General features: G+C 44.5%; 1 protein-coding gene across 1 annotated transcript in view; it reads left to right on the top strand.

Annotated features, from left to right (window-relative positions):
• LOC147891533 (protein ZINC INDUCED FACILITATOR-LIKE 1-like) overlaps positions 1–13,102 on the top strand; it is a 227,507-nt gene that overhangs the window by 156,967 nt on the left and 57,438 nt on the right. The window contains exons 13-14 of the mRNA XM_087387922.1: positions 2,903–3,010; positions 3,734–3,778. Coding sequence (XP_087244048.1) covers positions 2,903–3,010; positions 3,734–3,778 — 153 coding nt within the window. The remainder of the gene's footprint in view (positions 1–2,902; positions 3,011–3,733; positions 3,779–13,102) is intronic.

Consider the following 13,102-nt stretch of genomic DNA (forward strand, 5'->3'; position numbering starts at 1 on the left):
TCTACCTCAAAATGACCTTCATTAAAAAGATGCTCCAAACGTGGGCCCTTTTTAAGTTCCTCGAGCTCCTGGATCTTTTCTTGCGTTGCTTCTTTGACATTTACTTGATTCAGTTGTCTACATCTTCTAGCTGCAACAGAATCTGAGTACTGCTACCAGCATGCTCTCGTAAACCTTCCATTGAGCGCGACACTCTCTTTTCCTCAAGTGTGTGGAGCAGTGCTCGTCAGAAATCTCCCTGTCAAGCAGGTCAATTGCTGCCTTTGATGTGAACTTAGAAGCTCGTGTAGGCTCACAAATGACGACCTGAACAAAGATGGAGGCACAATCCCGTGCCAGTGGCTCTTGACGAATTCAGGACTAATGAGCTAAGGCCAAGTAGACCTCCCGTCGTCGTCGATGAGAGACAATCGGAGAAGGGCATTGCGCCAGCGATGCTATGCAGCAAGATGATTAGCCACCATTCCACCCTTATGCCTAGTCCGTGTCCGGTAATCCTCTTCAAGGCCTTCTTTCATACACAGAGACTGCAGCACCAGTCATCATGAGCCCTGTGCATTTCCTCGTTGAGAGCCCTTGAGTAGTCCATTCTCTTTTGAGAGTGAAACAGAGCTTTCCTTCAGCATATCAATGAGTATACGACAACCTCAAGCCCTGCTCAAGCTTCAGATTGTTTCCATGACGAGACCTCTAGAAGTAGACCAACGATGCTCGAGCCTAAGCTCGCATCTTATTCCTCAACGCCAGCTCAAGGTATCACTCATGACAGCATCACAACACCTGTTCAAGCTGTCTTTGCCATGAAGAAGTGCATCTCCCAGCACCCGTGCATACGGTGATCAACCTAGGATTTTCTCCATCATAAACGGTAGGAGAATTCAGAGCTCTGATAGGCAGCCAGTCAGTCCAAATTTGCAACTCAGTCAGTCCAAATACCCAACTATAAGACTCCGGTCGAAGGTTGATGCTTCATCTACGATGCTTGAGAAAGGTGATTGTAGACGCATCTACGTTAGCTATGACCAGAAACAAGTCATCCTCACTCGCATGCATTTCTAAGTAAGCTTGACACAGCACGTGATGTTGGGAATGCACACACATGCATAAAAGCTTGTGGGATGTCCATGATCCTAATCAAGCAAGCCTACATGACCTTGGATAGTAGGTGAAGACTTATCATGAGGATCTACAAGAGCTAGGATACTCTAATTCAATACGATCTCCCACTCCCACTTCTTCAAGTAGCCTTAGCCATGTTCCAAGAAATTGCTTTTCAATGCAATGAAAAACGAGCCTTTGTGGTGAAATTATGCAATAGAATCAAGCCTTCACAATGATATCAATGCAACAAACGAGCCTTCACAGTGAAATTATGCAACAAAATCGAGCCTTCACGATGATACGACACACGTCACACAACACACACACTAGGGCCCAGAACCAACCAACCCTAGAACCAACTGGCTAGATCCCCCGAAGGTAGTAATAATTGCCCCTAAAAACAGAGTTCAGCACAGAGGTGCTCAGTCCCTGAGCCGCTTCCGAGCATTTCTTAGAGCTGGTTACAAGCGTGGGAGTAGTAGGGTGCCCAAATTTGGCAATTTCCCCTTGCTGTCCCATAGTTTGCAAAAACGTTACATTCTTCATGCCATGAGTTGGCAGTTGCTGCAACTGTCTCAACCCATGGTCACACGTGAGGGTAAATCCCCTCCTTGTAGGCGGCAGAAGCCCCTTAAAGGTAGGGGCAATTAACCCTTCTTCTACACTGGCAACAACTAAATGTAAGCACACAACCATGGTACCCATTAATTGTTAGTCTTTCATATGCAAATTGAATACATTAGACTAATCCTAGTCTACGTGGGCATCCCTGCCATGCAAAACCATGCATAAATAAAAAGGATACTCTGGTTGACCGAGGTCAACCCTCTTGACCGTAGTCAAGTCTCCCTGACCATAGTCAGGTCTCTTTGACCAAAGTCAGATCTGTGGTTCTCTGGTTGATCATTGTCAACCTTCTTTGATTGAGGCCAGGTGTTTTGGCCGTGGCCAAGTCTTTTTGACCAAGGTCAAATAAAAGCCTTTGACTCTTTGACCATAATCCAACATGCTGACCATAGTCAACACATATAGGAATCCTCTTTTATCACTTGGGGATAGTTACAAAATGGTGACATTGGGTGACATCTTCTCCTTATTAGTAGCAATGGTGCAAGGTATGAGCACACAGACATGGTTCTAAAAGGGCAGTATTGTTCTTCAGTTTGGGATAATTTATATCTGGATATGGTTGTTCATTTTTTGGGGTGGCATCACTGCATGAAATTTATGAAGAGCCCATGTATCCGTGAGTAGAAACTTGTCAAAACGTTCATGGGCGTTTTGTTTGCACATTGTATGATAAATTTTAAATTGCCTGTTTGATTAGTGGCAGTTTGTGTTAGAACATGAAGTCAAAGTGAGTGTTTCTAGTGTGTTTTTTTGAGTTCTAGAGTAGTACTAGACTGCTTTATATCCTAGTGTGCCACATGTCACTATGGGACTTATCCCATATACATATGACACCTAGAGTGTGTGTGCCTATTCTATAAAGGCATTGTACTTGTCTAGTCTTGATATATCAGTCAACATCAAGCTTTCTATCATGTGAGTACTTTGGTTATCATTGCTTTGCACTTGTATCTTCATTTAAGTCTTTCCATTTCCTTTCCATTCCGTGCCATGTGCCTTCAGTTTGATGTATTAAGTTTCAACATTTCTTCTTGCATTCTTGTAAACAAAGTTTCTTATTTTCTGTTATTTTATTATGACTTCATGTGGTAATAGCGTCTTGTTGTTCTATTTTATTTGTCCATGTTGCGGTTTCTCACTCGTCATTTCTGTTATTATTTATATAAAACAGATCTTGACAATACCTTTGGTTGCGGTCTATCCATTAATACCAAAGCTTAGTGGGGCAGGGCTTTGGGCAGCACTTGTCTCAGCAGCTGTGATCAAGAACATATTGTCTGTATGGGTTCCTCGTCTTTTCTGCAATTTTTTATTTCCTTTCAAAAAGTACAGCAATTGTTGACTTGTAAATTTCCAATGTCACGGTACTGTAAAAAATATTTACTTTTTTAGGAATCTTCTGATGTATTAGAAAGGTTTATTTTCCACCTCAACCAAAGAGCCTATTGATGAAATATAAACCAGAAGCAAAGCTGCTCAAAGATGAACATGGACTCAATGTACACTCCAGTTAATTAGATGCTATAATGACTGGAGGCACGAAAGTTAAACGTCTTTATGTTTTCAAATGAGATGAAGAGTCCAATTCTGTGCTGCTACATTCACATTGAAAAAAATACATTTGCGAGGTACTGTCAGCTTCTCGGGCGATCAAGATATAATGAACTTACTCTAGGAATGAATTGCATCTGCAAGAGAATGTACAGTGATTACACCTCACAATTGAAGATGCTAGATTTTCAGTAAATTTTTAGTACTGGAATGAGAATTGCAGTTCAAGTTGTACACATCTCTGTGATTGCACATGTATGTGTGGGTAGTTCTAATATCGATCATTTGTGGTAGAGAGTCAGCTATCAGATTAAAGCAAATAATTTTGAAGCTAGAATTTTGGCTGTTTGATGGAGTGTTGGGCAACTTTGATGTTTAAACCATAATTTTAGCAGACATTCTATTTGTATGCTTTGAGTGATTGATTCTTGTTTGTCCTATCTTTTTGCAGATATGCATTGTAACTGGATCATTTATGATGATAAACAATTCTGTGGTAACTTCTCTTTCCAGGGCCTATCTAGTCTAGTAATCTGAAGCTGTTGCAAGTTTCCACATCAGCGTGAATCGTGCGCAAACTTAAAAGCCTTAAGAACTACACTTCTGTCCTCCCCCAACTTAGTGTTCTTGATCTATGTTCTATTGGCAATTAAGCATTTCTGTTAGAAAGTGACAACAATTTTTAATTGCAGTTAGCAATTAAACGTTTCTGTAGAACAGTTCTCTTTGTTGTTGATAAGATTATCACTCCTTTTTGCAAGAATATGCTCATGTAATGTGTTTTAAAAATGGAGGCAATCAAAACAAGCAAGTCTAAAGTTTCTCATGTCAGGAAGATAGGAAGTAAACCGACTAATAATAAGAAACACACGAAGAACCAAAGCCCTAGGATCACCAGTTGAGGTGGTCTTGATCCTCTCATATCTTTATACTACATTGATCATGTGTAGAGGTAATGCTTATGTTGGAAAGACTTTGTTTGGAGTTTATTACATATAGGATCTATATGTGTAGAGATGATGATTACAGTGGAAAGCCTTTCTTTGGAGTCTTGTGTTTCTCATATAGATGCACTGGCTCAGTTGAAGCTTAAATTAAATAGTCTCGTCTTCATCCGGGGCGATCCACCATGTACAAATATTTGGGGACTGGAATTTTCAGATAACTACAAATAGAATGCATGCATGGACATAAGAATTCTGGGAGGATTGAAATCTTTGTACAGCTTCCAAAATAAGTGCACAAAGGCACACCTATGGAATTGAGAAATGAGAAAGATTCTATATACTATGCTTGTGCAAACAATGATCCTTTACGGGTACCGAGCGTGGGAACCTAGGCTCTCTAGGACCTACTGGAAAAGAATAGAAAAGAACCTAGGCTCTCTAGGACCTACTGGAAAAGAATAGAAACTTTGCATAAATGTTTTCTCATAGGGGAGCTAGGGGTTAAGGCATAGACACCCTACCCCACCCCTACTAGCTGAGTCAGGTATGATACCTCTTGAAGGGGAAGCACTGTGCCAATTCATGGCCTACCTCAACAAGGTTGAGAAGATGGATGCGAGTGGGATACCACACAAGGCCATGGAAGCTACACAAAATCACTGGATAGCACAGAGGGGATGAAATGGATGGAATTATTGGTCAACAAACAGGAAATTAATCCAGTGGGCAGCTATGGAATGCAAAAATACACTAGGGAAGGCATATGAATGTTTGGGATCCCAAGAGAGGAAAGAATCTGCAAAATCTTCATAGAAAATGAGCAGCATGCACTCCTAGGATGTCGAGCCTATGCACACATAAGAGAAAGCTATGGGGGACAACAGAGACAATCTGAAAAATCTGTTGGAGCAGTGAGCTAAAAGTTATGAAACTACTTAAAAGAAGGCCGAGAACACCGCAACAACAAGGTACTGTGACTAGCATACAAGCTAGCCCAACAAGTACTTGAAATATTTTCTTTCACTCCATGTAAAAGATCTAATTTGTTAATAGTGAGCACCAGTCCCATAGATCTTGAAGGGTCTCACGCGGATTTTAATACAATCATATCATGTCACTACCTCTTTTCATAGCATAGTCTTACCTCTTTCATAGCACCCCTTGAGTCAATCCCGCGAGATGAGATTAACCGTATCATATGGTTAGATCTCCTCCAGCTCCACACGTCTTGGGCTTGGGGGGGGAGATCAGGAGCTCCCCACCAAGACATAGTTCTACCGTGACCATTTCATGAATGTCCCAGAGGAGGGATTCATCGTCAGACTCCTATATCTCGAGGACAGAAGAGTCTCACATGCATTGAGGATCGCCATTGGGCAGATGCGGCTTTCATCCCATCAGCTAAGGATTGAAACAGGGAGAGTAGCACACATACCTAGAGAGCAGTGGACCTGCATGCTATGCACACTGGGAGTGGTTGAGATAGAGAAACACTTTCTTGGCACCTTCCCAGCCTACTACGAGATCCGGGGAAGATACCATTGTCTCTATCAGGATGGGAGTGGCTTCGGCCCTCTATCACGATTGATCCACTTCCATGACCAGGTCTGCATTAGGCTTTATCTACTTGAGATGCGCTGACACAGGGAGACTCTGCTACGACAGATTAGACAGCATTAGGAGGCAATCACACCACATGATGCAGAGGCTGACCACATACAGCAGAAAATCACATATTTCTATGCATTCAAGTCAACTCCAGGACACAGTGGGGTGGAGGAGGACGAGCTAGCTACTATGCGGACAGTCTGGATTACCGAGAGAGGATTGCAGAGGCCATCCATGACACGGAGAGCGCCCAAAGCACACTCGATTGAGGTTCTCCCTATCACAACTTTCCTCATAGGAGACTGCTCGAGACGAGGGTTCACTCTGAATATAGCTCAGCGGGTTCGTAGATCGAAGAGACCACGTCCCCCCTTCGACACCACAACATGAGACAGCCAGACAGACTCAGATTCGAGACATTTTCACGGCTCATAGATGAGCCACCACAGTGCTGGGTTTTGGTTTCTGAGTTTCCAATTCCAGTTCCAGTTCTTAGCCTGCTCCAGATAGCAGATAGCACATGATATGATATTATATATATTTTTGTACTTGATTTTGCTTGAGCCATGGTGCTGTTTTTAGTTAAGCACAATACTTAGCAAAGGGTCTTAGCGCGCCCTTTGCCTTATTCCTTTGTGGCCTGTATGAGTTTCCTCTTTTGGTGTCACTTCGTCCCATAGGCCTGCAAGGCTTCCCGTGGACATGGGTGGAGTGTCTGCAGATCCTCATGCTCTCACGGATGATCCAGGGGAAACCATCTGTACCACATCACATCATTCAGGCCGAGTCTGGTGCTTCTCCACTCCAGCTAGATGCAACCTTTCAGACCATCACATATCTACACCGGGATTGCACATCAGGGAGACAGAGGTTGCCATGGTTGGCTCTCGATTCCTCCATGAGGTTGGCAACAGAGGGAGATGAGCGATGCTGGTATGCACGGACTCACAAATGGTTTGTGAGACTAGGGTTCCACATCGATAGGATACCTCCTTTTAAGTACAGTTTAGATGCCCCTCCGGTACTCCCACCCACCATCCCGATCGGGCCACACACCAACCAGGTCATTCGAGAGGATCTCCTGCAGCTACAGACCTTTAGGACTTGGTTGAGCTGAGGGAGCTTCCAGTGAAGCTGAGTTTCTACAGAGATTACTGTCTTCGTATTTCGGAGGAGGGATTCATCACACCACCGAGGTACACTGAGCTTCATATGCCTCACTCACTACGGATCTCCATCGGACAGTTTTGGGTATCATCACACCGCCTCCGCATAGAGAGCAGCAGAGCAGAGAGGATTCCTAGGGAGCATCGCTTATGCATATTGTGCGACTGTCAGGAGGTTGAGTCGGAGGAGCATTTTATTTTCAGGTGCCCAGTGTACTACGAGATCTGAGGTCGCTACCACTGCCTCTTCAGAGACGGCTCTGGACTCCTTTCCAGATTCCTCGCCTACCCTAATCAGAGATGCCTCGCGGCCTTCATTCACGAGGGGGTCCGACACAGAGAGTACTTACTCAGGTGACGGGGCTTGGTCACATCATCAGACACCTCTCAGAGCAGGATCACAGAGTTCTTCCCATCGAGTGACATTGATCGTCCAGTCTCTAGCCGCAGACGTGACAGAGATCCCGACTCAACGACCGCACCATGACACACGAGACATCGAGGGGACACACAGATCACTTTGGGGGACCTCCCGTCATTGTTTGGACCCGGGATACGTCCCATGGGAGTCATGGTGGCTCTGGTCTTGCGTCGAGCGTCATCTAGGAGACTGAGATGCACGGCACCCCTTGATGGGCGCCAGCGTCCCATCACCGGCTATGCACCAGCCAGGGCGACATGACATATGGAGGATTCTGCTTCGCTCCAGTCCTTTTCTTTTCATTGTTACATCCAGATGTATTTGATTATGTATGATCAGACTTAGGATTCAGCACGGGTGATGATGCTCGTTTCGATAGCTCCACCCTTACTGTGATTTGTATTAGGTTTTCTTTCAGTCTCATAGACCCATCGGTCTTCCGAAGACTCTAATAAAATTTCTTTCTTTCTTTCTTTCTTTCTCTTCCCCTGTAACCCAAACCGGATGAAATCACAATTCACTTTGGCACCGTGGGACAGTTTGCAATTAACATGGGACTCTTCTAAAGCAAATCGCGGTTCCCAGGGCAAGATGCCTAGCACTGGAAATTCCATACACTCCTCAGGAAACGTGTTGTAACTGTAGAAATCGAATTGCCAACAAGATAGAGTGCTGGGAGAGAAAGATTAAGGAGCGAAACACAGCACTAGGGCCCAAAAATAAGGGTTGGACCCCCCTAAAGGTTTTTATTGCAATAGAATAATCTTTGTACAACTGGCTCTTGAAAGAGCATAGAACTAAGTACAGTTTCGAATACAGATATCTGGGAGGCCTGGGGCCTTTCTTTTATAGACTTGGCCTAGCAAAAAGCTAGGGCATGCTTTCTAAAAGCTAAACTTTTACATAAGTGCCAAGCTTTCAGGCTTTTCTTCCTAAATTGGAGGCTTTAGACACCTTTTTAGTCCTATTGTTCTCTTTTAAAGAGGCACCCCCCTTGTCCTTGCTTGAGAGCCTTGTGTCCTAATCCCCCGCTTTGCTCCCTAATCCCCCGCCCTCCATAAATCTTAGGGAAAAAGGGAATAGGAGAAGGGGAAATGGTGAAAGGGGATAAACGGGATAAGGAGAAAGCGAAACTCAAGGAGGAGAAGCAACAGAAACAACTTATGATCAAGGATGTGAACAAATGTAGCAATCGTAGTGGCCTACAAGTGGATAGCACTGCCGCCAAAAAGCTCCCAACAAAGCATCTTCGCAAACAGCTTCAAACTCCACATAAGCCTCTACATCATCATCATCGTCCTCTGCATCACTTTTCTCATCACTGACATCCTCTACACCATCCTTGGATGTGATCACACCACTATCATTGGTGTGACAGTACCAGGGGTAGTGCCAGGGTTTGCAGCATCATCATTGTCATTGCCTGACCCAGGGGGAGCTCCTCTTAGTTTGACTCACTATGCCCCACCACAATTTTCTCCTTCTTTTCTCTTACCCTTACCTCTCAGCCCACCATGCTTCCCCTTCTCAACCGGTCTCACTACGCCCGCATCGAGTTGTTCCCTCATCGTTCTCCACTCCCGCCCCTTGTCATCCAGCTCCCATACAGTCCACATCCATACACAATCCCATCAGATTCTTGGGACCATGTTCTTCTAGAGCTACATTGCCTTTGCACACAAGAGATAGTAAAATTGTCTCATCCATAGACTGGGCCAGGAGATATTACAGCTCCGTAAGGAGGTGGCAGCGGCGGTGACAGCATTGCACTGCAGTGGGCCAACCATTGAGGCAGTTAAGGCATAGATAGACACCATGCAGTCCAACATTGCAGAGACTTCCAGGTGAGTGGATATCGGGAAACGGGACAATGAAAAAGCCATCATCTTGGAGTAGCAGCAGAGGGCCAGAAAGACTCCCAATGTTAGAGTACATCATATTCCTTGCACAGCTACCACTCCCATGGATGATGCGATCAGCATCGTTACTTCCACCCTGGGAGTTCGAGAGCATGGGATTGAGGGGGTCTGGCACACAGGACGCAAATGACGTGGTCTTACTGTCTTCCTTAGCGGGGGGGGGTCTCTGGCGGCAATTAGATGCATTCATACCTTCTATGAGACAAATGATTTGAAGGTCAACCTTGGAAAAACCTAGGTCACCTGGTCCGACATAGAGAGTCGTTGCTCCAAACACGTAGGCGAGATCAAGTTACACAACCAGACTCCTCTCAGAGCATGATTATGGACTTTTCTTTTTGTACTCATCATGGGTGTTGATGCCCGCTTAGCGGTTCCACCCTTCAGATCATTATATCAGGCCTCTTTTAGACTCATAGACTCTTTGGTCTTGGGAAGACTTTTAATAGAATCTCTCTCTCTCTCTCTCTCTCTCTCTCTCTCTCTCTCTAAAATGTTTGGGTCCAAGGTCTCGCAGTGGGAGACACTCCTATGGCAAATGCCAAGACCTTGGTCACCAAAATGGGTATGAACCTCACGTGCAAAACAACTTGGAGAGTGGGCAAGCCCGAGGTACCGGCAAGGACACTAGTGATGAAGCTCTGAACAGCTATGGATAGGACTATCCTCATGAGTTTGAGGGCGACCTTACAAGGAACCCGTATTTATTTGGATGACGACCTCACTCTCCTACAGCAAGAGCACTAGAAAAAAGGAATGGTGCGCGTAATGGCAGCAAAGGAAGCAGGGAAATGGGCTGCTTATAGGGATAAAAGAGTGATCATCCGAGACAAAATAGACAAAGCAGAGAAGGAAGGAAAGTGTCGGACCCATGGGATGAGTGCATGAATTGGGCTGAAAATGGCAGTGTGGAATTGTAATGGCACCCTTTGGTCCGATCTGGGAGGGTTCTTGGAGACTTACATTGATAGAGACATGATCTTTTACACTGAGACACATGAGAGCCCAAAGAGAGGGCTGCCTATAGTGACGGGGTACACCTAGGAGTCAACTCATAGGAGAGAGATGAGGAGAGACAAGTAAGACAAGCACACAGAAACTTGCCCCACAACTAGCTAACAATGAGTCGGAAGCACGCATATATGAATTTGAAAGACACACCATATATTATTAGAGAATGTTTAGACTCTTCCCAACGGTGACATGCTGGAGGAGAGGGACGCCGGCACATCTCTGACACTTACAAAAGTCGACACACGACTATACAAGACTCTTGTTGAGAGAGAAGTCAGGCTCAAGCTTCTTCAAGACTTCCCGCTCCTACTCTCATGATGGAAACCTTGTGCGAACGAGAGAGGTCGTAGAGAGATAGTCAGGGAGTGATCAAGAGTTCAAGCTCAAAACTGAATGCCTTGGACTGGGACAATGGCCCTCTTATATAGACTCCTTGAGGTAGTCCGAATCAAACCCGTGAGTGGCTCTGACAATGCTTTTTTCTTGACAAGACATCAAGCACATCCATTGTTCATGGATTCGCTATCGTGCTGGTGGAGTGGAGTTACGAATTTTACCTTTTGTACAGTTTGGAAATAGCCCTTGCCAGTAGGTTACTTTTCGCATGTAGGCGGGACGTTGTTCAGAGATTCACTATCATGCTAGTGGAGTGGAGTTACGGATTTTACCTTTTGCATAGTCTGGCAATAGCCCTTGACAGTAGGTTACTTTTCGCACGCAGGCGGGACATACTTTTATAGGTGTAATAGCCTAGACTAGGCTCACCATATGCTTTCTATCTATTTTTACAATGCTCCTTTTGGTGAGAGGGCTAACTCGGCGAATATGGACTCTTCTTTGGATAAGTAGTATGCAGCAACATTTGCTTTGCCTCCCTTTGATATGACGCCATTCGATGCCAAAGAATGAAAACCATGCTGCATACTACTTATCCAAAGAAGAGTCCATATTAGCAACATTTGCTTTGCCTTTGATATGACGCCATTCGATGCCAAAGAATGAAAACCATGCTGACCATCTTATTAGTCGTGTATTACCTGGGGCCATGGCTTGCTTTGAACTAAGGAATGATGCGGCATTATTGAGATCTGTCTCAATTATGATTTTCTTGTTGCAGATGAAGAGTCGAAATTTCGTAATCGCCTTTTTTATTGCCAATAATTCTTGGTGAGTTGAGTGGTAGTTTCTCTCAGCTGGTAGAAAGCTGCCACTGGCATACTTACACACCTTCCGTCCTGTTGGTGTCTCTTCAATGAGTACAGCTCCCCCAATGTATCTTCGAAGCATCTGTTTGAATTATCATCTGTCCATCTCCTGGTGGCTTCATTGGCGGGAGATCTTTTACTTTTGCTTTATTCTCCAGACATCTTCAGTGTTCTTGGTGGTCCATTGAAAATGTTCCCTTCTTTAGCAGAGCGTTCAAGTGTTGCCTGTCAATGACCAGTTGCTGATAGCTGTCTGCAATGTAATTCAATAAGCCAAGAAACTATTGCAAGTGTTTTAGCGTCAGTGAGTTCGTCTGGGAAATCTAATATCTTTTTACTAATATGATCTTGGAGGCAAGGGCTGTTGCCAGACTGTACAAAAGGTAAAATCCATAACTCCACTCCACTAGCACGATAGAGAAACTATGAACAATGGCTGTGCTTGACATCTTGTCAATTATCAGAACCACTCACGGGTTTGATTTGGACTACCTCAAGGAGCCTATATAAGAGGGCCATTGTCCTAGTCTAGGGCATTCAGTTTTGAGCCTGAATTGTTGATCGCTCCCTTATTGTCTCTCTGCGACCTCTCTCGTTCACACAAGGTTTCCTTCGCGAGAGTAGGAGCGGGAAGTCTTGAAGAAGCTTGAGCCTGAGTTCTTTCTCAACACGAGTCTTGTATAGTCGTTTGTCGAATTTTGTAAGTATTGGCGGACATCGGAGACGTGCCGGCGTCCCCCTCCTCTAGCATGTCACTGCTGGGAAGAGTCTCAACATTCTCTAATAATATATGGTGTGTCTTTTCAAATTCATATATGCGTGCTTCCGACTCATTGTTAGTTAGTTGTGGGGCAAGTTTCTATGTGCTTGTCTTACTTGGTATCAGAGCTTGCGTTATGGTTTTGGTTGATCGTATAGATCGATTAGATTATCGACAGGTTCTAGCTACATTTGTGACGCATAAGCGATAGTTATACATGAACTAGTTTGGTGTATAATAACAATCTACATTTGTGGAAAATTCCATATATTTCACTCTATGTAGACTTGGATGGTCTTTGTAGAACAACTCCCAAAGTAATCCAAGTGAACAAATCTGCGAAAACAAATAGGCTTATAGAAGGGAACAAGTACCCGCTTAGCCAGAGGGGCGTCTAGGGAAAAAGTACCGAAGGAACAGCCGACAGTGTAGGAAGAACTGAGCTGCGGGGGGGAAGCTACATTGAAAGACGGAAGCTGCACAATGGAGAGTGAATCGGGAATGAGTGTAAGGTTGGGAGATCTAGTTGCGCCAACGATTATCGTGTCGCAAGAAGAGCAAGATCCGCGATCTCACTGGAAGCTCCCATCGATACGAGCGGAAGATGTATATTCTCTGCAACTGCGCATGCATATTTTAAGGAAGATGTAGTAGCGATTAAAGATGGGAACCTTAACAATCATTTTGTTGAGATCATTTCGGATGACCATCTAAAGACATGCCCCGAAATCATAAGAATATCCACCTGGGAATGATTCAAATAGGAATTTTCCCTATGTT

Source organism: Dipteris shenzhenensis, chromosome 17 (assembly GCF_047967505.1).
Source record: "Dipteris shenzhenensis isolate YYH24624 ecotype China chromosome 17, Dip_SZ_1.0, whole genome shotgun sequence".
NCBI lineage: Eukaryota > Viridiplantae > Streptophyta > Polypodiopsida > Gleicheniales > Dipteridaceae > Dipteris > Dipteris shenzhenensis.